The following is a 25,981-nucleotide window of genomic DNA, read 5'->3' on the forward strand; positions in this document are numbered from 1 at the left end:
ACAAATCGATGGAAAATAAAGAAGAATCGCAAGAGGAAAGGAGAACGGCGGATATATATCGCTTCTCGGTTCTCTTGTGCATGTACATTATGCGATCTCGCGGTCGAAACGTCGCGTCGAGCAAGTTCACCCTGTTGCACGTGGATCGCTAATGGCCGTATAGCGAGTACAGAACTTGTGGGAAAAGATGGTTCGCCGGTGGTCGAACGTTCGCGAACGAAATTCTATGTTGCGCGTACAGTGGAGCCTCGATCGGCCGGCTCGAACGGCTCGGATAAATCGAGATCTCGACGGGAAATGTTCGACGTACATATATAATTGATCCTCGGCGACAGGTATATTTTCTGTTCGACGGGAAAAAATGCGATTCTTGTGTGACGCGCGATCGTGGACGCGTACAGTGTTTGCAGAAAGTACCTAAAAACTAACGAACATTCATCGCTCTACTAGCTACTTGGTTTCAGGTTAATAATACGTAGTTTTGTAAACGTGACATCCAGTTGAAAATTATTTACACGAGAACCGCAGCTTCGTTTCGGGTTTTGCAACATTAACGATAATAGAATAGCTGCGACGCGAGCGCGCCGTTAACAATCGACTATTTTACTGAAACGGAACGGGGAGAATCGAATACTTTTCTCAATCACTGTACACGCGTGTGTTCTCTCTTCCTTTATTTTCTACGGTCTGTGTTCTACCTTGTATCGACGCAGCCTTTTTTTTCTTTTTTTTCTTTTTTTCTTTTTTGGAAAATACTTTTGCTCGCGCCTGTTCGAAACTTATATCGAACGGGAATCTCTCGTTCTCGGAGAAGCAAAAAGACGGCAACGGAAACATTGGAGGAACAGCGTTCGGATAATCGAGACCCGGTCGATCGAGGTACAACCGTATTCGCGTCCGAGGAAAATTATACCCGATAGTCGAAGAAATTGCGATCTAGTTAATCCGCTGTTGGGCGTACTATATAATATAGTTTTATGTAGGTGATTAGTACCATTAACATCAACTATACAGTTATTGCTATGGAAGCAGTACGACGATTCAGCGTCTCGACGAATTCGAAGGAACTTGTCGCGCGTCCGCGCCACGTATTATACTCGCGTTTTATTGACTTTCTGGGTGATCTCTACGCTACGTATAATTTCTCTTTTTTCTTTCTTTCTTTCTTCTTTTTTTTGTTCGTTTCTTCTATTTAAATTACAGCAGGGTCGCCGTCTTCTTCTTCGTGATCCAGATGGGACACGTGTTACATATACAAATGCGCGTGCACAAATCCGATCGAATTGATCGACGACGCTGAAGTAGCGTAACTTACAACATGTTATTATACAAACAGCTCTTTTTGACGTATAATATTTCCTACTGCATTTGTTATTTTATATACATAGCATATCTAGCGGTCAACTACAATTAATAACAACTAATATATGATTTATCGACGGTGCGTCGGCACAGTCACGACCGTACACGCCTTGGTAGAAGTCCGATGGTCCAGCATCGTGGATAAATTATATATTTTTTACTGCGTTCAACGTTTATTCAATGCGCTATTACCTCGGTTAATTAATTACGTTTATTGTCAATACATTCGGAATAACGTCGCTGCGCGTCTTCATCGTCGCTTCTCCTCAGATATTTTCTTTCTCTTTTCGTCTTGTCGTTCGGACAATGTTATTCTTTTACGCGGATCATCGATCTTTATACTCTTTTCTCCCCTTTCTCTCTCTCTCTCTCTCTCTCGCTCTGTGTTTCTTTTTTTCTGTTTTTTTTTTGTTTAAACGAAAAACAGGTGAGGTCAAAGCGCCATTTTGCGCGAACGTTTCACCGTGACAGGACGTCCGAATGGATTAACGAGAGTCGTAGGTTTAAAAGGCGAATTGTTACATCATTTTTGTATGTATTGACTCGCACGTAGTAGAATCCTCCACTTAATTCCCGCCTAAGTACTTACGCTCTTAAATCTTATCGTAATTTATGTATGCGCTAATAATTCATTTAATTTTAATCGCAGCCATTCCACTTTCCTTCCGTTTCATTTTGTTGTTGTTGTTGTTGTTGTCTGTTCGTTACGTTGGTCTATACGTTAACGTATACACCCATTTCATTTGCATCGGGCTACACGTCGTGTGTATATATATATTTATTTATTCATTTATTTATTTGTTTGTTTGTTGGTTTGTTTATTTATTCATTCATTTATATTTTATTTATAGAGATTATTACACATTCTGAAAGATCGCGCATATATGTATATATATACTTAAATCTTATTTGTGTTTAGACGTGTACAAGTACGACTTTTTTTTTTTCTTTATGTTCTTCGCTGAAAGATGTGCGTGTGTATTAATACCCCTGCTTGTAACAAGGTATCGCATGAATATGTTCCTTCTTTTTTTTTATTTCTTGTTTCTCCTAGCTCCGCTTTCTTCTCTTCCCGTGTATGATCTCTCTATTCTCTCTTTCACTCTCTTTCACGTATACACAGAGGACACGCACGCCGCGCGCAAACACAGTCATACACACACGATTCTCACTCTTTTATCCCGTGTAATATGTTTCCTGTATGTGCGTACAAAGTCCACAAATATGATCGATTTGTTCTCTCTCTCTCTCTCTCTCTCTCTCTCGCTCTCTCTCTCGCTCGCGAATTCTCAGACTCATTCGCCGCTCTGTTTGTTGCCGGAAAGACTTGTTGTTCTCCTTTCCCGTTTAGTACGACGAAGCTCATACGTGAAACGTGAACGCTACATTACAATAGAGCTGTACGCAATTCCAGATCTCGGTTGAATTCGAACAATATTCTCATAGCTGGTACCATTTCTTGTCTTTGTACTTGAGCATCAACGTGTGGCTGGACGTTTGGAAGCCCTCCGCCTCGTTCATCATGCGGGCCGTTCGTTCCTCCAGCTGGGAGAGCTTCTCGCCACGCTCCAAAACCATCTGATGGGCCATGTTCACCTCGCTGGTCGCCGTTGTTACTCTTTCGCGAAGCGCCTCCGTGCCGGCGTTCGGTCCTGGTATATGTTTCGCCACCGTGCGGGATGCTCGTCCGCTGGACTCGCCAACTGAAAATTTCCATTGGCGAAACATTATGGCCCGCGGTCCGGGGAAAACAATGGTCCGTTCATAAATGATGCATTCGCTTCACCGGATCGATGGGCATGACGAGGGTAAGTTGAATTTTTTACTGAAATAATGTGTAATACCGCACGCCAGGGATCTGTGAAAGAAGTTTGCTACGGAAGTGTCCAGTATAAGAAAGACAATGATGGCCACTTATGGAGAGATATCCAAATAATGTGTAATACCACGTGCTAGAGATCTGTGAAAGAAGTTTGCTACGGAAGTGTCCAGTATAAGAAAGACAATGGTCGCCACTTATGGAGAGATATCCAAATAATGTGTAATATCACACATCAAAGATCTGTGAAAGAAGTTTGCTACGGAATTGTCCAGTATAAGAAAGACAATGGTCGCCACTTATGGAGAGATATCCAAATAATGTGTAATATCACACACCAGAGATCTATGAAAGAAGTTTACTACGGAAGTGTCCAGTATAAGAAAGATAATGGTCGCCACTTATGGAGAGATATCCAAATAATGTGTAATATCACACACCAGAGATCTGTGAAAGAAATTTGCTACGGAATTGTCCAGTATAAGAAAGATAATGGTCGCCACTTATGGAGAGATATCCAAATAATATGTAATATCACACACCAGAGATCTATGAAAGAAGTTTACTACGGAAGTGTCCAGTATAAGAAAGATAATGGTCGCCACTTATGGAGAGATATCCAAATAATGTGTAATATCACACACCAGAGATCTGTGAAAGAAGTTTGCTACGGAATTGTCCAGTATAAGAAAGATATAATGGTCGCCACTTATGGAGAGATATCCAGGGTGGGGCATTTGAAACAAGACACCAGAATAACTCGCTTGTTTTCGACGATAGGAAAAAACGTGTCAGACAAAAGTTGTTTGATTTCGGGGTGCTCGTTATATCATGTTAATAATTCTTTTTTAAGTGGAGGCGTAGAGGACATATGAAGGTCAAACTTGTTTCTTTAAGTGGGATGACCTAAATTTTTATTCACATTCTGATGGAGCCTTCCGAGACGAATACAACGGCCTATACATATATGAAGGTCACTCAAGGCCACAACATATGAATTAGAATGATATATGTATATGTAATAATGTATATGTGATAATATAATATATATGTGACAATGATATATACATATATCAACCTACTGGCTCTGTAAACGTATAGTTGGCAAGCAGAAGAATGGAAGCATTGGTTAAAACGATGTGAATCATCATTTCCACAAAATAGAGGATGATGAAATGGAATTCTAAATGGAATTTGATGTATATTTTATAAGGCTAATTGGAAAAAATACGTGCGATTTGCCAAATTCATTAAGTTGAATGTAATTCAACGGTGTGTCACGAGCATTTCAGAAGAACTGTGATTGTATGGTCCTACTCCACATATACAGGGTGAAAAGAAATGTTTGGTCTCTGGTTTTGGCGTCGTTGAAGATGATGATCTGTAAAAAAGTAGTCTTGGGCCATAAAATTCAGCCGTTCTCTTAAGAAACAGTATTAAAGTTTCAATAATTTAAAAAAATTGCTTTCATTTACAATCGACCACGGATAGATCCTATGGGTTAAATTATTTCGGGGCAGAGAATAATGAAAATACTAAAATTAATAAAACTTACATAGTTCTTCTCTGTCGAGACTTCGCGATCCTCCGCCGAAGAGGCCCTTGAAGAAGCTTTCTTTCGGTGGTTCAGGCATGTCGTGGCCGATGAACAAGTCTCCCATCATTTCGGTTAACTCGCCGCTACAAAATTAATTATATACGTATCTCAATCACGATAAACGAAAGAGAATAATATAATAATTAAAACCCGAGGAAAGAGAATAATGAAAATTGAAAAATAAATCAAAACGAAAGAGAATGATTAAAATAGTTAAAATAATTAACTATTTTAATAAAATAATAATATATTAAAATAATTAACTATTTTAATAAAATAATAATATATTAAAATAATTAACTATTTTAATAAAATAATAATATATTAAAATAATTAAAATCCGAATACTTTCGAGTGTTAACATAATTATGGGGCACCTTTGGGTGTTCCAGGTGTTCTACGATCGAGACAAGCACTTACCAGAACTCGCTGGATACTGAAAATTTCTGAATCTCCGTGGGCGACGACAGGTAGAGGCCGTGCCCTTTATTGCTGAAGCAAAGTGTCTTTGCGATCCTGTAAAAAATGTATTCGGACCGTTATCGCATTGTCGGCCAGCATTTCGGAAAGCACAATGAAAAATATGAACGTACCAGGGCGCATTATCAAAAAGGTAAGAAACTGTACGCTTTTATGTACACAGCGACTAAGCTTTGTTAGATAATAAAAATGTTAAGAAAAAACGAAGCGAATGCTCGAATGACGCTTGAACAAGTATCGTGAATGTAATATAAAAAGGAGGCGTAGGAAATGAAAACATGTGTCGGAGAAGGAATGAAATATATGTATATAGAGAACACTCAAGGCATTGCATATGTTTCATAAAATACTTATTACGAGAAGTGTTATTTTGTAGTTCACTTACTGATCGGTATCGCCATTAACAAAGAGTTGGTGACCCCATATGGACAACATGGGGTCTACAATGCCATGTTTTGTGGTCTGAAAACTGTTAGAGATTACAGAGACAGGAGAAAAGTGGAGCGTTAAGCGTACGCGAGTAGAAAAAGATTTTTTTTTTCTTTTGTTTTTTTTTAAGTTCGACCGACTATCGACAAACCCTTATAACTTTTCAACTAAACTTCTTTATTCGCGACCGACGCGACGGCGAACCAGCTATAGTATGCTAAACTAGTAATATAGAATTGCTAAACTAGTAATTGCGAATAATAACGATTTAGTACGAAACGACCCTAATACGAACACGTTGCCCATAAAACTGATACCATTGTTAAATCGCTTTCGCACGCGGTGAGGTACAGCAAGATGTGCAAATATTCAAGTGTAAATTCTCCCTAATCGACGCATCTCCTCTTCCCAAATTGTACGTTTTTGTATACAATCTGAGCGTTAATTAGGGAAAACTAATTTTAACTCACTAGTCATTCGGAAATAGTGTTGCAACATTACACGTTGCCAGGACATGATTAACGTTATACAAGGTGTCCCAAAAATGTCTCGCAATCCGAAAGTGGCGGGTTGCTCAGGTCGTTTGAAGCAACTTTTTCCTTTACAAAAATTTTCTCCGAGGCACCGTTAACGAGTTATTAACGAAAAACAGTGACCAATGAGAGTCGAGCTCAGCTGGCGCGAGGCGGCCGAGCCAACGGCGCCAGCGGTCGAGGCGGTCGAATCCCAGCTCAGCTGGCGCGAGGCGGCCGAGCCAATGAGCGGAACTGGACTTCGCGCGCTCAGCCGTATTCGCATCAGCCGTATTCGATCCTTATTGGTCACTGTTTTTCGTTAATAACTCGTTAACGGTGCCTCGGAGAAAATTTTTGTAAAGGAAGAAGTTGCTTCAAATGATCCGAGGAACACACCATTTCCGGATTGCGAGACATTTTTGGGCACCCTGTATATTCGGTGGTTTCTTTAACTAACATTTAAGACTATATCCATAAAAAAAGAACGATTGCAAAGATCACGCAAGTGTTACGCGTTATAGACTCTTAGGAAAAGTATTACTTTAAGACTGTGTAAATTCTGCGGTCGCAGCAAAGTATGCCTAATGAACTATTGCAATATTTCTACGCTAAGAATAGATTCCTTCGAAATATTTGAAATTCCTTGCTTGTATATTTTACTCGTAAATTAGTATTTTCAATATTTAAAGACGAAGAGTGCTGTCAGTGCTATTAGTCAGTATTTCAGTCAGTCAGTCATTCGTATTTCCTTCATTGTAAAATACTTTGTAATATACTTTGCGATACATACTATACATATTTCGTAAAAATACGTTCCTCTATAGTGTGCTCCATCGTGGAATAATTATTGACGGTACATTTGCATTTCAATCGATTGTACCAGTGCCGTTTTTATTCTGAACAATGCAATTCAGTTACAGTAATATCTCTCTAATTGACGCTCAGATTGTCCACAAAAATGGACAATTTGGAAAAACGAGATACGATTATTCGAGCCTTTTCGCAATTATTGACAATTCGTAATTATAAAAACAAACACCGCAAGGCTCGAATAATCGCATCTCCCTTCCCCAAATTGTCCATTTTTGTGCAGTTAGAGAGCGTCAGTTAGGGAGACATTACTATACTAATAAAATAAAACTAAGAACTAAAGTACTAATAGCGAGGCTTCAGTTACTAATAATGAGACTCTGCTTGTCGCAACGAGTCACCTAAATATATTGCATTGCACTATGTTGATAACAAAATCGAATCTCTGAAAAATTATACACGCATCATTGAATTCAAATTCTCTGAAATCTGCAATAGAAAAAGAAAGAATTGTTTCATCTCCATTTTGTTGCACCTCCGTTATTTTAAAAAGATAGTGGTTTGTCCATAAATAAGAGCGACCGTTCTGTGCATACAGAGTGTCCCAGAATTACTGTAGAAACGAGAAGCGAGGAAAAATCGGAAGAAATCATCGCGATGTCCTGTTGTGATTGTGATTTTCGTGTGACAAAGATTTGCTTGGGATCAAAATAATATTTGGCAGTATTAATAATCGGAGAGAGATGTTGTTGAATGTCGCTACCAATTTCTCTACCTTGCACACCGCCGTACTCCATTAATGCTATAAACGTGAAAGTACGCGTACCAAGTTTTTATGAATTTCACAACTGATCGTGTCGGAATGTTCGATCTTTGATGAAATCGTTAATGGCAGCGCTTCCTACAAAAAAATTGGGCAAGTAGTTTCTCATCGAAGCCGCAACGATACTTTTATCTAATTCGAAAATTAATGGTAATTATATAACACGCAAAATATCGTAACAGCAAATTTGTAAATTCGTTCAAAAATGTACGCTACTTATGTTGATTAAGATATACACAGAAAAATCGAGGTAAAATGATTCGTGCATTAAGGAATAAAAACATTCGCTACTTCAAATATCGGAATATAATCGAACCGACTAATCTACTGGTATGTTATAGTTGAAATACATAACTGGAAATACAAAATCGTATCATCTCGTGAACAATTGGAGCAACGAAAAAGCGAACACATTGCAAGTTTTTTTTTTGAGACGTTCGTCATTGCGAATGTGATAAGAATCGATTTGCGCAACAAACTGATGCTGGAATTAGAGAAATACGAATTAAAATATGATTTGAAAAGGATAAATATGTACATATAATAAGGAGTGAAAAAACAGTTAGATAAAAATGCAATTTAAGGTGAACTATCTTAAACCTACCAGTCGTCACGCGCCAATGTATTAACACCGGCGATAAATATAAATCATAGAAGAACGTTAGTTAGAGTATCAAAAAAATGTTCAAATATTAATTTTATTACTTCACAGAACACCCATACTTATTGTACACGAATAATTATTTTGCGAAACAAGCTATGCACGAGTTGATATTCTTGCCCAGAACATTTTAATTCACCGTGATTTTGACCGAAGATAAATCCTTTCCATCTTCAATAAACTTACACAACCGTGTTATAATTATGCAAAAAGTTTAAACCATTCCGTTCGAATAACATTAATCTCTGTGTCGACGCTTAATGGTGAAATAGTGATGAAAATAAAATATTTTTCCCACTATCGGTTTGTGCGTGTAATAAAATGTTCACATAACGTGTAAATAAGAAAAAGAAAGTAATGCGACACGTAACAGTGTTTCTAATGTATTTTCTAATCTGGGTATTGATAATAAAAAAATAATAAGAAATATATAAAAATAAATAAATATATAAGAAATAAAGAGAATATATATAGAATATATAATATATAATATATAATATATAATATATAATATATAATATATAATATATAATATATAATATATAATATATAATATATAATATATAATATATATATTATATATAAATAAGAAATAAATATATAAATATATAAGAAAAATAAGAAGAAATAATACAGATAAAAATGCTAAAAAATAATAATAAAATAATCAGGGTACGAGTATTCTTATTATTCGATGTGTATGACATTTTGGAAACGCGAAGTGTAGACGAATAACACCCTTATCAGAGTACACACTGAACATTATCCAAAAAATGTAAGAGTGACCATACAATGTTGAAGATTTTTCATTGATGCAGCCAACTATATAAGAAATTTTGTACGGTGCATTATAGTGCTAGGATAAAGGTGAAGCATGCTATAATACACTAGTGTGTATCAATGTTCTTTAACGTACAAATGTACACAGGCATTATGGTATTCGTATTTCAATTCGTGTGATTTTCAAGACACAGGTGCTCGAGTATTCAAGCATATTTTCAGATTGTCGACGAAATCTCGGAGTTGCTTTGATAGAAATGAACTGATAATGTTTGGTGCATCGGTGGAAGAAGCTTTCGAAATCTCGATAAAGTTGACAGATCCACAACAAAGAGCTGCAATATTCGTAGAAATGTTTGTAGACGATGTGCAGTAAAGTTGTAATATTTATTGTAAATATTTTACCCAACATGTCAATGATTATTAGGCGTAAACGAAAATTTAAAACTGCGATTTGTTTAGTAAAATTATTTTTACAAGAAGTACGATATAATTATATATATGATATAATATATATTGATGATATAATTATATTATATATATTATTATTATTATTATATTATTGTATTATTATTATTATTATATTATATTATATTATATTATTATTATTAATATTATATATATATAATATTAATAATATTAATAATAATAATATAATATAATATAATAATAATAATAATACAATAATATATATGTATATATATAATATAATATTTCTTTACAAAATATACTAAGAATGAATTTATTTTTCTATTCAAATCTGTACGCATAAACTTCGTACGTAGACAAAAGATACTAAAAAATTGGAAGTTCTAGTTTCACTGTCGTATTATTATACTTATATATTCTTACGTTTTATCGCCACTAATCTCCAATTTCGTTATAATTCTGATAATTCTCGCTTAATTACTTCAATACCTATGCATTAAAAATACACCACTGATTAAAATACGAATGCGATAATGCACATGAAAAAAGACCACTAGTTTCCACGTTATAAATAAGATATATAAATGTATACAATAGCTTGATTTTAGCAACGTTTGAGAAACTTTCAAATATTTTATCAAATTTTGTTATCGAATCGATGAATTTTCACGTGAAGAATTCACTTGCATTTTCAATGGTGAGAGAAATAACAGAGTGTGCACATATTGCAATCACACATGCTGACTAAACAGACACGTGTATGCGTAGAGAAATATCGGATTTCACCTGTTAAAAACAATTAAACTGTACTCGTTATTATGCAAATAATGTGAGACAATATCGAAAGTATCGAAATATGATTTCCTACTAATTAGTAACGCTGACCGACTTGAATCTTGCGTTTCGACAATCGGTAAGCAAGTTTCAAAAATAATAAATATATAATAATTGAATATAATATCTTTCACGCAGGACGTGAAAATAAAAATTGTTTCTCGTTATCATCCCCAGATTTTCAGAAATTGAATTTTAAAAAAGCTGTCAGAGAGAGATATTCAGTCAGATTAAATATCTTTGGATTTATTGTAGACAGAATAAATAATTTCGCATTTTTTTTCCCTCATTAAAACTGAGGGTTGCGAAGAAAAAAGGATCCTCGTATTTTCGTTCGGCACATCGAGATTTATAAAAATAATCCATCGACTATCAAAATATATGAACATAATATAATGTTATATTTAATTTTAGCAAAACATCAGTCACGTCTTGTGAACATATTTAAGAATCGAAACCACGACATTTGTAATCTCGCAAATGTTGGTTCAACGCGTTTCGAATGAAACGTTATTTAATATATTGTTGCGCTGTAACACGTGCTGGTATATGCATATCAGAAACGAGCATGGTCAACGTGTTAGAAGAGAAACTGTGCGTCCAATGCGAATAGTATATAAGACACAAGACATGAGAAAGTACGAACACTAAATGAGATACAAGTGTATAAACGGCCAAGTCAAACGTAGGTTTCTAAGAAACAAATCAATCGTTTTGCTCGATTACGTTAGGCAAAAATACTCGTGATCGAATATTCTCCTCGGAGACAAAATTATTGCTGGATGCAAAATGTGCTGTTCGAATCTTTCCACGTAATTATCTTCGAATTTCACGGTTATTTAAATAGAAGTTATGCGTATAGCAAACGTTGCCATTCGCCCGAGATTAATATTATTTATTAATATTATATATATTATATGAATATATTATATATATATATATATATATATATATATATATATATATATAATATAATAATATATATATATCTATATATAGTATATATAATTACATAATTATATATATAATAATAATAATAATATATATAATTATATAATAATATAATATAATATAATATAATAATAATATATAATTATATATATAATTTCATTTCACGCTCGCGATCATTTTAAAAATCGTGTCGATACTCTCTCGCGAAACTATCGCGTGACGCGCGGTCGAACATAAACGAATGGAAAGATTAAACTATACACATGTCGTGTATAAGTAACGTACTGTACATTTTATACTTATTATAATCAAAATAGAATAATAATTAGTTGTTAGAATGGCTTGAAAAGTTTCCACGCAGCAATACTGTATGTTAGATTTTAATGTCTATTGCTCCTGGTAAAAAGTGTTTCGTCAAACAAATTAAGTACGATCGTTGCAAGTACAATGTGTGCTTACACATTGTATAATATATATGTTATTAATATTCTGGCGTGCTTAGATTATTCTGTAATTGCTGGATTAATTGATATTAGCTGAATTAATTCGTATAGTAACGCAAAAGCAATATTAAATTATTAATGTCTTTAATTAAAACACCTCTACGATTGTTTTCTTGCGTGTGCGTTTCAAACGAATAAAAATAATAATTTTCATACTGATATTTCGAACGCGAACGAACAAAGTTCGCGAATGTCGTTTAGTTTCCTTGATCAAACATTTTTTACCAGGTCTACGAGAGAACCATAACATTTTTAGTATTACACGAACGCATAAATTGTTAAATGAAAAATGATTTTATTTACATTATCAAAATCTTTGCAATGAGTTAATCAAGTATCCACGAAAGTTTTATTAACCTGTTGATCAGGATGAACGACGTAACTCGCTTTTTTATATCGATCAACATTTTCTTTTCGCGATTCTCGTTTTCTCATTTATTCGTCGCGTAAATCGTAAAATAGTTTGTACGCTCCTTTCACGAGAATCATCCGATTAACAGGTTAAGAATGTTCGGTTAAGAATCAGAATTTTATATTCTATACTGCAATTCGTAAACACAGCCGGCTTAAAAAGTGTCGATAGTAAACGTACTCATGTTGTTATTAAATGCGAATTTTACACTACTGTTAGCGATAATATAATATATATATGTATATATATAAAGTGTTGCAGTGTTGCATCGTTGCAATAGCATTTAGTGCATTATTATATACCGTGTGCAAATAGAATTGTTATCTGCCTCGTTAGATGCTATGGAAGCTAACGTAATGAGATCGTTATTTGTCTTACCTTAAATCTATTAGAGGCAGGAAATCGACGTCTATCAGCGGCCTCAGACTCGGTAGACTATACGTGGCTATGTGACCATTCGAAACGTAGCATACCAGGCAAACGTTATCTGTGGAAAAGAAAAACAATATTGCCTTCTTCTCGTTACAGTAAAAAAATCGCGTACGTAAAAGAAAATGTAACAAATGTAATTATATTCTAAGAACGTTAACGATCGCGTTAAACGATATCATTAGGATATCATTAAGATATTATCGAAGCATAAAAGACTCACTATACAGGGTGTGCCAAAAATGGCTCGCAATCCGAAAGTAGGGGATTCCTGAGGCGATTTGAAGGAACCTTTTCCTTAACGAAAATGCAATCCGCGGCTTCGTTTACGAGTTATTAACGAAAAACAGTGACCAATCGGAGGCGAGATCGTTTGACGCGAGACGGCCGAGCCAATGAGCGGAACCGGGCTCCGCGCACTCGTTGGCTGGGCCGCTGCGCGCCAGCCGAGCTCGTCTCTTATTGGTCAGTGCTTTTCGTTAATAACACGTAAACGAAGCCTCGCAGAAAATTTTCGCAAAGGAAAAAGTTGCTTCAAATGACCTCAGGAACCTCCCATTTCCGGATTGCGAGACATTTTCGGGACACCCTGTATAAAAGACCCACTATAAACTCACCCTTTATAGTGGTTATGTCTGCTTTAATCACAATGTGAGTTTCGGCCAATTGCTGCCTGTACAGACAGTTTTGCGATGGTAACGCCAAAACCCTCGCCTGCTTCTCGGACACTAATACGACGAATTGACGATCCTCGAAGCCGTCTCCTGCAGCTGCCTGGGTAGTCATCGACGGTGACATCCGAGTATTTGTACATTTACCTTGGTTCTCTTCAACAAAGAATCGCGAAATATCGAATTTAAAATGCTGTTTAAAGACGCGTTAAAAATTACAGTAAAATTGTACGTGTTAAATTTACAATGCAAAGCAGAATTTGTTGATACAAATGTCAGTTCATCTCCACGAATTTTTAGGAAACTCTTAGTTCGTTACGTTTGACATGTATTGCTGGAAAAATTGTTGAACTGCGCGGTTTTTCGTACGGTTGACAATTTACATTAAATATTTGTAGAATAGATAATAATTTACATTAAATATTTATTACCTATTCTACTCAAAATACATGCTGCACGAGAAACATCGGTTTTGCTAGTTGGAAATTATGGTTACCGCTTTATCGATAAGATAAATTATGAGATAAAATTATCGATTTATAAGTGCGATTATCAAGTATTGCGAATAGAGAAGGGAACATACTGTTACGATCTTTGCCCTCGGCACTATCGTCTTTCCAGGACTCGTACGAATATGGGATCAGGCAACCGGTGCAGTCTAGGAAGGCTATCGACAAAATGCATCCCTTCAGCTTAAAGGTAGATCCATCTGTAACAAGAGAAAAAGAAATGTTGAGCCTCGTATTATTAATTAATAATGTATACTATATATAATAATTAATTATTATATTAATTAATTATATTATAATAATTATTATATATTAATAATATTATATTAATTAATTATATTATAATAATTATTATGTTAATAATATTATATATTATTATATACTTATTATATATATATAATATTATATAATATTATATTATATTAAAATTAATTTACTGCACACATTGACGTAACACGATCGTGGTACGAAAGATAATAAAAATAAACGCAGAGACTTGGTCGACGATTTAATGAATCGTAGTAACACTTACTGCATGTAGAAACAACGACTGGGTGAGCGTGTCGGTCTGCTCGAGCGGGCGTGTTAAATATCACCGTTTGTATGGATCCTAACGATGTGCCGACCCAGAGCGTTGGCACCGGACAGGTATCTAAAGAATCGAGAGAAGGTTTCTGTAGCAACGATCCATCGTCATTCGCTATGATAAATACAGTAATGTCTCTCTAATTGACGCCCAGATTGACCACAAAACTGGACAATCTAGGAAGAGGAGATACGATTATTCGAGCCTTGCGGTTTATCCATTTTAGTGGACAATCTGAGCGTCAGTAAGGGAGACATTACTGTATTAACTTTCTGCTTTCGGTTCGATGAAGTTACAGTAATGTCTCTCTAATTGACGCCTAATTTAAGAAAAGGAGATACGATTATTCGAGCCTTTTGGCTCGTTTTCATAGTTATAAATTGTCAACAATTATAAAAACGAGCTGCAAGGCTCGCATAATCGTATCTCCTCTTCCCAACTTGTCCACTTTTGTGGACAATCTGAGCGTCAGTAAGGGAGACATTACTGTATTAACTTTCTGCTTTCGGTTCGATGAAGTTACAGCAATGTCTCTCTAATTGACGCCTAATTTGGGCAGAGGAGATGCGATTATTCGAGTCATTTGGCACGCTTTTATAATTGTATATAGTCAACAAATATAAAAACGAGCCGCAAGGCTCGGATAATCGTATCTCCTCTTCCCAACTTGTCCACTTTTGTGAACAATCTGAGCGTCAGTAAGAGAGACATTACTGTATTAACTTTCTGCTTTCGGTTCGATGAAGTTACAGCAATGTCTCTCTAATTGACGCCTAATTTGGGAAGAGGAGATACGATTATTCGAGCCTTTCGGCTCGCTTTCATAGTTATAAATAATCAACAATTATAAAAACGATTCGCAAGGCTCGGATAATCGTATCTCCTCTTCCCAAATTATCCATTTTTCTGTACAATCTGAGCGTCAGTAAGGGAGACATAAATTGCATCGACATTATGGGAATTTTATTGGTCGATCGTCGGCGCTGACCACAACGAACAACGCGCGGATTAAGTGCTAAAAGAACGGTGGCTCGACGTACCAGTTTTCTTCGTGTAGGAATCTGCGAATGTAAGGCAGCTGATGGTTTCGGTGGTGATGTTCTCGAGTGACGACATGCTCGAGCTCCTTGACCGTTGAAACGAACTGTCATATTTGTCTACCCGACCAGCAATCCCAACAATAAATGGAACATTAAATATTGCACGGGAGAGAGTCGACGTTTGTGTGTGGTACGTGTGTTTGTGTGTGTGTGTGTGTGTTTATGTGTGTGTCAACGGGCATGCAACATCTATCATAATACACATCTCTGACACGTAGCGTTCTTATCGAATGAATTAACGAGAGAGGATTGCGCTGAGAGAGTCGGTCAGAGTGTGAAAGAAAACGATCAACAAGTGTATCGTGTTATAATAGCAACAATGTCCAAGAACAACGATAATCACATCGACAACAATAACAGCAACAATAACAACAACAACAATAATAATAATAACAGCGACAGCAACAACAACGACTATGACGACTAGTATCTCTCTTGAGAGGATAGTTCACAGAATAAAATCTTTCATTCAATTCAGCATTCATCAAGTCGATCGGATGAACTGAGATTTTATAGATATACTATATACGGAGAAGTTTTTTTTTTCGTTCGAGATCGCCGCAGAGCAAAGGACACGGTGTTGTAATTAAATCGACGGGGAATAATTAACGGCATACGTTAACGTTATCGTTCTAAAGCAGCACGCACGTCTCACGGTGACCTATACGCTCGTACGGTTATACAACGTGAAAACGTACTATTGTTCGGTAAATCTCGTTTTTTTTTCTCTCGTTTCTTTTCTTTATTTTTTTTTCACTACGTCCGAGATTAGAAGACCCGCGTTCGGATATTCACGCTCGAGCAGATTTTAGAAGATCATGGTTCGTAAAATATAATACATCAAAGTACTGAGACGGCAGAACCTAATTTCGAATGATCGCTCCCCCTCATCGGTACACACTCGGACTAATTAGAGGCGCACGTGCTTCGCCAAGAAGCTCTGAATCCTTTGAATTCAGCGAGAATCGTTTCAATTCAGAGGCTCGCTTGTTTTTGACAATAGGGAAAAAAGTCGAAAGCCAATAATTTGATAATTAATTAATATAATATATAATAAATATATCAATATAATATATTAGTATAATATATAATATGATTAATTAATTTGATAATTACGATGCCACTACGCTGAGGCGTAGTCTCAGTCATAGTCTTTTGAAATGGGATCACTTTTTTATTCGCATTCTGATAGAGCCTTTCAAAACCCTCGAAAGCAGGCAACTTTTGTCCGACACTCTTTTTTTCTACTGTCAAAAACGAGCGAGTTATTCGGGTGTCTCGTTACGAATGCCTCATTGTGTGTATAATTGTCGCACTATAATTAAAGTCGCGTTGAAATTTTCGAAGGCTCAAGGTGTTGCATTTAGATTGAATTATACAGCGTGTCCGAAAATTATGGACTATTATTACTTCCGGGAAATGAGAGCTTCCTGAGGCCATTTGAAGCAACTTTTCCCTTTACGAAAATGTTCTCCGATGCATCGTTAACGAGTTATCAACGAAAAACACTGACCAATCGGAGAGCGAGTGCGGCCGGCGCTCCGCCCTTGCGACGAATGTCGCGTCGCGCCAGTCGCCTGACGCAGCAGCAGTGGACGCGAGGGCGGAGCGTCAGCAGTGCTCGCCTCTCATTGGTCAGTGTTTTTCGTTAATAACTCGTGAACGAAGCCACGGATTGAATTTTCGCTGAGGAAAAAGTTACTTCAAATCACCTCAGGAATCCCTCGTTTCCAGAAAGTGACATAGTTTTGGGACACCTTGTATACCGTCTATTCGTACGTTTTCATAACTGAAATCGGATAGAAATCGGAAATACGAGCCAGCCTGTTTGTTGTTAACCAGTGCAATCGACAAGACCCACCTGGGCTCAAATAATCAGCGTGGCTAATAAATGGTTCAAAGCAGAAAAGTAATCATACGATCGCTCCATGCTTGGATTTCGTCGCTGTTAAACTACTTTGTCGTCAACTAGCGCAACGAGTGATGAGGGGCGGCAACGTTATCAGAGAAAGATTCGACGAAGCGTGATCATAAGGAGGGAATACTGTGCATTTTTTAAATAACCAAGAACAGGAAAATAACCGTTCTCGAGGTGATCGAAAGACGTCGGCCGTTTCGCGCGTTCGTCGATTTTCGCTTTAGAGACTATGTTGATTTTCTCGTTAAACTTATCAGTTCGGTATCGCAAAATTATGTACAAATGCTACGGGAATTATGATTTATACCGCGTCTCGGTAGCTTTGTGCTGAATATTAAGCATTCATAGCAGAGAGGACGGCGACAAGAAACGGAAGAATTTAGATGACACGTGTGTTATCTGTTCGTCCGAGTGTGTAGATTCGGAGATTTTTCGATCCTTCGATTAGATCATTGAACTGCCGGAAACTGTGCGTCGTATTTTCTGGCGCACCCTTAGCGGAACGAGCCCCATTTCTTTACGTAACTCGGTCTTTAACACGTGGCAATTAGAAAAAGCTTGCACAGAATATATTAGTACGCTGTTCGAATGCCAGACACGTGATATACATATATATAACGTTTACAGATTTATTATATTTCTTACGACGAAAACAATTAGCTGTAACTATCAAACATTACTGAAATTATTGCGAGTTCGACACATCCCACACTCTCAGAGACACTTCAAAGCTCGAACATAAAAGGATGACCTGATTCCAAAACTGAAAAATATATATATGTATAGAGAGAGAGAAAGAGAGAGATAGAGAGAAAGAGAGAGAGAGAGAGAGTCAAAATGAGCACAGACAATTCACACTCTATAGAAAGAAACGAAATTTCGGTAGCAGTAATATATGTGTATGCATTTTTCACTAAAAGGCATTCTTCAACATCCTCGAACTGTCTAAATGTTTTCGTATTCGTTTTGGTTTATACATACACGCACGTGCGCGCACGTCTACGCAAGATCTTGATGAAGATCAAAGTGTATTCGCTTAGGATCGATTCTTCGCAGAGACGAGAATCTCGAAAGTGACAGATATAAATCCTGCGAGAAACGTTCGCGGAGAATTTCGCGAACTTTTTTACGATTCTCGGAAACTGTTCAACGAAATTCTACAGATCGAGTTGATATAAACAACAAAATCTGTTGCGTTATTTGCATTGAAATCGTAGAAACGATTTATAGATCATTTTACAAAGCGACGATTCACTGATTCGACGAGAATAACAAATCCACAGACTGGATTGCAACAAACAATTTCACTCTCAAAAAATTCTATCGAAGAAGACTCGCTGATACATTATCGTATAATCTCTTCGTTGTAAAATTGATTCACAACGTTTCGTTATTTTATTTTCAATGTAAAATCTCCTGGCAGAATTGGTAATAATAACATTTAATTAGTAATTGTAGTGTAGTAATAATAACATAGAATTGGTAATAATATAATATAATGATTTCCTTGACTCTGTCGTTTGCACTTTTCTCTACTTACGTAGATAAATAACTAGTTAGAAAAATAACTATTGTTCGACAAAATTGAATCCTTGAGAAACAGGTGTTAGCGAAGTAAAGGCACGACGTTGCCCTGTTACAGTAAATTCTCCCTAATTGACGCTCAGATTATGGTTGTTGACAGTCGGTAACTATAAAATAAAATAAATAATATAATATAATAAATAATAATGTAATAATATAATATACTATAATAAATAATAATATAATGTAATATAATATAATATAATATAATATAATATAATATAATATAATATAATATAATATGATCATAATAATAATAATAATATAATGAATAATAACATAATAAAATAAATAATCTCTTCTCAAAAAACCGTGAACAATCAGGGCGTCAATTAGAGAGAATTCACAGTGTCCAGGTATTAAAAAAGAGGAAAGGAAACGTCGTCTATTGTCGGCAAAATGATTATCACTGCGACGGGATCGATCTTGAATGAACGCGACCGATCTTCATTAACATCCTGCATATCCGATAATTCCATACATCGTATACACCCAGCCAATATAAGTTAGTTGAAACGTATCGTTAGGCCACATCTATTAGAGAAAAAGTAGTCAACTGAAATAATAAGGCAGATAGAGGAAATAGTCGTAGAGAACGCGGCAGAGAAGTAATCTTGATCGAATGTGCAGAGTGAGAACTAGAAATCACGCAAAGTTAGATGATTAGTGCCATTTCCGTGTAAAGTCTTGGAGAGAAAAGTGGTTTGATCAAGAGCGAGTGAGGCAAGATCATTAAGAAACAAAGATGCGATGCAGAGAAGTAAATTCTGCCGAAGGTACGGATCGACACTCAGCAAAGACCAGACAGTATTTATCAATCAGACACAGCGGGGAAAGGATACGAGACAACGGAGGACCAACAATCTTGCGAACAGGCGTTTCCCGTGGTGGTCGCTAATTATATTTCCTCGTTCGCGTCTCTCGCACGGCGAACCCGTGTCGAAGCCTCCTCGATTATTCGACGACTCCGAGACGAGAGAACTCGAACGTTTCAGAATGTCTAAGTTCCATTCGCAATCTGAATTTCGAAGCTTTCCGAATGGTTCGACGAAAAAATCGCAAAAATACAAACGACTGTTCGACGTGAAACGGGCCATTGTTTTCCTGGCAATTGGCTTCGATCGTTACTTCGGTCGATATTCTTTTTCGCTGTGAAAGTTCGCGACGGATTTCCGAGTATTTCCAAATTAAAAATCATCGGTTATGCCAAGGTTATGTCAAGGTCGTTTGCGCGAACAAGGTATCCGGGAAATTGTGGAACAAGAGAGCGACGCGTTATCAGAGAAGTGTGGAACACGATCGGTCACGCGGCCGTCCAGAGAAATGATTTCGAACGTGAAAATATTTTGTGCATGTGGTTTCGCTACGGACTGTGCAGTCTACATCTCGTATGCGACGTTCCTGTCTGTTCCAACGACACTACGCAATCGTCCTGATCGCAAAAATAGATCAGTTGGCGGAGACCGAAAAGTTGTTCTCCTTTTCGAAACGTTCGAAAGCTGTTGCGGCATGGACAACTCATTCGTGCATGTTTTATTATCGATAGGTTTGCCTGTGTGTGATCGCGTCACTCGTCAAATGGTGGACTACGGATCTCTTAAGAAAAGAGAGAAAGAGAGAGAGAGAAAGAGAGAGAGAGAGAGAGAGAGAGAGAGAGAAGGTTCCTTGAAGCAGGACGAACGACTCCACTTACAACAAATTAATTTGATCGCACGATGTCACACCGTCGACACCAAACGGTTGCTGAAAAATAAAAATTTCATGTCTGGTTAGATCACCGGACTCGAGTTAATCTATACCAGTCGCCGTTTTCGAATCTGGAACGTTTACAATTAAGTTCGCTTTTTTCCACGATTAACCCGCGCGTTTTGTCGCGCGAATGAAGAGCTCGTCTTTTCCCAAATTCGCTGTAATTCAGATACACACACACAATGTAACTAAAATATAGTTTTTCATTCTTCGTCTCGTCTATGTATTTTCTTCTCTTATTGCATATTAATTTTATTATTTTTCACATGGCAATTTGAATTCCACCGTTCGCAATTAATGCAATTTAATTACTTAGTATTTTCCAATAGTGCTCGAATTGCAGTAATGTCTCCCTAATCGACGCTCAAATTGTGCACAAAAATGGACAATTTGGGAAGAGGAGATATGATTATTAGAGCCTTGCGGCTCGTTTTTATTTAGTTGTTGACAATTCGTGACTATAAAAATGAACCGCGAGGATCGAATAATCGTCTCTCTTTTCCCTAAATTGTCCATTTTTGTGGACAATCTGAGCGTCAATTAGAGAGACATTACTGTACGTTGTAACATAATTGAACGGCGATCGAATTATAACGTAAACGAATCACTTTGTAATTACAGTCCTTCGAGTAATTGAATCGCAATTCCACGCAACACTGCGATCTTTCCTTAACCTTTTAGGTACGGCTGAATTCTGCGCGAAGCTATTTCTCTAGACGGCAGAGTCTGATGTGTACTGTATATACAGGGTGTCCCAAAAATTTCTCGCAATCCGAAAGTGGCGGATTCCTCAGGCCATTTGAAGCAACTTTTTGCTTTACAAAAATTTTCTCCGAGGCACCGTTAACGAGTTATTAACGAAAAACAGTGACCAATGAGAGGCGAGCTCGGCTGGCGCGAGGCGATCGAGCCAATGAGCGGAACTGGACTTCGTGCGCTGGTTGGCTGGGCCGCCTCGCGTCAGCCGTACTCGATTCTTATTGGTCACTGTTTTTCGTTAATAACTCGTTAACGGTGCCTCGGAGAAAATTATTGTAAAGGAAGAAGTTGCTTCAAATGATCCGAGGAACCCGCCATTTCCGGATTACGAGACATTTTTGGGACACCCTGTAGACTGTTGTAAATCGATGTGAAGACAAAAGAAGTGCGAAACAATGCATATCAAGACGATTATTTGATTCAAACGATGAGCAAGTGAGCTACTAGAGCAAGCCACTATAGTGGCGTGTCGTCCAGAGAGATGACATCCGCGAAAGCCACTATAGTGGCGCGTCGTGCCTAAAAGGTTAAAAATAAGCGAGTGATTCAAAGCGACCATGTCACATTGTTCGTCCTGTTGCATTAAACGAATGCACCGTCCATCGGACGTTCGACGAACCCCTGTCTTCTAAACACATCGTGGCCGTCCTGATCTAACAATCTATGGATCGACAGCGAAGTTCGAAGAAACACTGTTTTTTTTTTAACTTTGCCAAGATCCAAGAAACGAGCGTCTCTCGGAACGCGTCCGTAACGAAAGCAAACGTCGCAGAAGAAGAAGAAGAAGAAGAAGCCTCGAACGTTCGCGTTTTCGTGTGCGCCACAATTTCCCGGACACCGTGTACCGAACGAGGACCGAACAATGAATGGAACACGCCGTTCAAGATATTCTGGTCTCCATCGATCGCGCGTAGCCTATCGTAGAAGAATCGCTCTATTGACAGTATAAAAATCAAACCAACAACGAAACGAAGAAAACAAAGCACTTAGAAGAGGAATATAGACTTGTCTCATTCAGTAACATAGAAACAAAATCTGACGGTCTACAGAATTTTAGTATATGTATATATAGATATATAGATATAGGTATATAATATAGATTGCATAAAAGTGATTAATTGCGTTCAGTGATACTACCGAAACTGTTATACTGTCTGGTGTTGGAGAGGATATTCTGGTAGCTCAAAGAGGCTTGCGGAGCGATCGACGAATAGCTTCGCATCTCGGTGCTACGGTGACCAGAGAATAGCGAAGCCGTTGGAAAGTTGTTCAACGACGAGGGATCCACCTCGTAATGGTTGGTAGTAGTGCTCAGACACTTCTGGAGTTTTCTTATGCCCTGAGCACGGGACTGACGTGGCTCTACCGTTAGGGATTTCCGAGGATTCGCATTAGACCCGCTGATATCGTCATCCACGCAACTTAGAGTGTTTCGAGTACCCGATCGAGGGGCGGAGACATCGCTACCGCTCTCGTTATTGCAACCACCGTCGCCAGTCGAACCGCAGGGGCTACAGCTATTATTATCGGCGTTGTCACCTCTTTCACCGCAACCACTACCACCAACGACCACCGTACCTCGTCGCGCTACCGGCAACATGCACATCCCGTTCATCTACAAATGAGCGACAGATCAAACGTGGGAGAAGGTCAAGTCCTTTTTTTACGGTTCCAACTGATATTCTATCGTAACAGTGTGTCCGTGCTCGAGCGCGGGAATCGTCGTATCTTCGCGTATCGGAGACACGGAGACGCGATATCGCCGTGTTACACGGTGTTCGCGCTGGTAATCTTCTTTTCGATTGTTTATTTAAAAGTCGGCGTACGCGCGAGTTGCGGGAGCAACTGTGAACAATCGTTTTTCTTCTGTTTTTATAGAGAGAATATTTTTCTACAGAATTCTCTGTATATTATAGAATATATTATAGAAAATTATTGTGCAAGCGGGAAATGAGGGGTTCCTGAGATCATTTGGAGCAACTTTTTCCTCGGCGAAATTGCGATCCGCGGCTTCGTTTACGAGTTATTCGCGAAAAACTGTGACCAATCGGAGAGCGAGCGCAGCCAGCGCTCCGCTCTTGCGGCCAATGCCGCGTCGCGCCGGTCGTCTGACGCAGCGGCAGTGGTCGCAAGGGCGGGGCGTCAGCCGTACGATCTCTCATTGGTCAGTGTTTTTCCTTAATAACTCGTAAACGAAGCCGCGGATCGCATTTTCGCTAAGGAAAAAGTTACTTCAAATGTCCTCAGGAACTCCTCATTTCCCGCTTGTACAATAATTTTGGGATCACAATTTACAATAAATTTTCCCTGTATTTGCAGATGGTTAAATTGAATTTGTCGCGTCTCGCTGTGCTAATCAAGGTGATTAAAACACAGTTAGTTAATCGAAACGCTATTTGTACGCATTTCGTGTCTCCTAAATCGACAATATAAAAGAAACTCGCCGGCACTCGTAAGTTTGTCGCCTTGCACCGTGCAATCGTCGCACATCGAAGTCGTTTCTCGTGTCTTCGTTACGTCAAGGGACGATAGTTCGACCGACTTAAGCTCGGATACACTGTAACATTGAAACACGAATCAACAGCTCGTCCTTAAAATAATTATTTTCAGAACGAAGCACGCGATCGTGTCGGCGTCGTTCGCCTGTATCTTTGTCTCCATTGTCGTGTCGACAATTACGAACCAACAGCCAATCATTAGAGTAAAAGTTACAGTCTCTCGAGACACAATTTGATAACACCTTTTCTTTTTTTTTTCTCATCGTATTCTCTTATCGTATGCGTGTCGTTGAAAGTGCACAGAAAAACGGCGTTACGACAAAATACGTCTCTGCTTCCATCCCCGTTAACGCCGCCGGCTTCGTTTTACTCACCCTCGACTTCCTTATAGCGCTTTCGAAATTTTATGGTTGCGTGGTTATTTCTGTGACTAATACGTATTACCGTATCGCCGAGATTATTTAACGTTCACGAAGCTAAATGATCTTCGTTCGTGGAGCAAAGACGCATATGACTTTGAAGAGAATACTCCGTCCCTTGAAAAAAATGAAATCGAACAGAAGTATAAAATCGTATTAAAATTTTCGCTCGTGCGCTCGGCAGCTTGACCATTCGAAGCCGGCAAAATTTATCGACCGGGGCTTTTTGCATTGCAACTGTCGGCCTCGACAAAATATGCGTTTACACACCAGCGTAGAACACCTGGATCGTTCCGAAGGGTTAAACGGTACGTCGGTGCCCGTCTGCATCTACATTTACGCAAGGAATGCCTCGTGCTGGAGAAAAGAAGATTAAAAACTCGTCAGTGGTAAGGAGGGAAAAAAAAAGACCATTATGCTCTCTCTTCTCGTCGTGATGCCTATCTAAGAAATTTTGCTATGTGGAATATATCAACACGTGTTTTATGCAGAGTCTTTTATAGCAGTCAGTCAATATTCAGAAAGAAATTCGAAATAACTTAACTGATAAAGCGCTCTGTCAGCCATTAATAACTACGTAAATCATTTAATTACAACAGTTCTTAGGATGTATGTATTTGTATGAAGTATCTCGGAACGGTTGTGTCACGTTGAAGAAAGAAAAGGATATATATAGAAATGGTTCGTGGACAGAATCGAACGCTTTCCGAACTAGAGAGGTTTAATGTTCCCAAAAAAGTAAACGAAGTTACGCTGTGCGCCTCAAAATGCTTTTCATCACAGTAGCAATGTACGAGCGTCGGAATTACGCGCGCGCGCGCGGTCTCGAAAACGATCGTGATTTCTGCTTCTGGGAGAGTGTAAGCCGCGTACGTATATTGGAAAACTGAGGAAACCCTCGACACGATCCATCCGATATCGTTGAACTCGAGCACTGATAAACCACTGACGTTAGAAACTCCGTAAAAATAGATGCTACTATCGGTTAACGCGATGCGGGATTATTGGACACAAATTAGGCATTTTATGAGATAAGGAACCGTTGAAGACATTGACACGAAAATATTGTGAAAACAAATTACTGATACGAAAGCGAACATCTTCGTTTCAATCTTGTTCCTTTTTATTCTGCACAAAAATTCGTACTAGTCCAGCAATCGTAATTTATCGCCCAGTCTGGTTATCGGGATGTGCCAAAATTATGTTATTTTCGGGAAATTAGGGGTTCCTGAGATCATTTGGAGCAACTTTTTCCTTAGCGAAAATGCAATCCGCGGCTTCGTTTACGAGTTATTCACGAAAAACTGCGACCAATTGGAGAGCGAGCGTAGCTAGCGCTCCGCTCTTGCGGCCA

The 25,981-nt window shown here is 38.0% G+C and overlaps 1 protein-coding gene across 7 annotated transcripts in view; it reads right to left on the reverse strand.

The window, feature by feature from the left end:
• Window positions 1-208: 208 nt before the first annotated feature.
• The window catches only part of Tomosyn (syntaxin-binding protein tomosyn), a 113,513-nt gene continuing 87,740 nt past the window's right edge, over window positions 209-25,981 (reverse strand). For 4 of the 7 annotated variants that reach the window (XM_033467348.2, XM_033467422.2, XM_033467388.2 and 1 more), the window contains 9 exons: window positions 15,641-15,757; window positions 14,547-14,666; window positions 14,089-14,214; window positions 13,452-13,661; window positions 12,784-12,892; window positions 5,644-5,727; window positions 5,199-5,294; window positions 4,737-4,861; window positions 209-3,065 (listed from right to left, as the gene is read on the reverse strand). In XM_033467348.2, the coding sequence (XP_033323239.2) occupies window positions 2,803-3,065; window positions 4,737-4,861; window positions 5,199-5,294; window positions 5,644-5,727; window positions 12,784-12,892; window positions 13,452-13,661; window positions 14,089-14,214; window positions 14,547-14,666; window positions 15,641-15,757 (1,250 nt within the window). In that variant the 3' untranslated portion in view covers window positions 209-2,802. Of the gene's footprint in view, window positions 3,066-4,736; window positions 4,862-5,198; window positions 5,295-5,643; window positions 5,728-12,783; window positions 12,893-13,451; window positions 13,662-14,088; window positions 14,215-14,546; window positions 14,667-15,640; window positions 15,765-22,847; window positions 23,326-25,981 lie in introns of all 7 variants that reach the window. The other 3 variants (XM_033467373.2, XM_076522853.1, XM_076522854.1) reach the window with 3 other exon arrangements.

This window comes from Megalopta genalis, chromosome 6 (assembly GCF_051020955.1).
Source record: "Megalopta genalis isolate 19385.01 chromosome 6, iyMegGena1_principal, whole genome shotgun sequence".
NCBI lineage: Eukaryota > Metazoa > Arthropoda > Insecta > Hymenoptera > Halictidae > Megalopta > Megalopta genalis.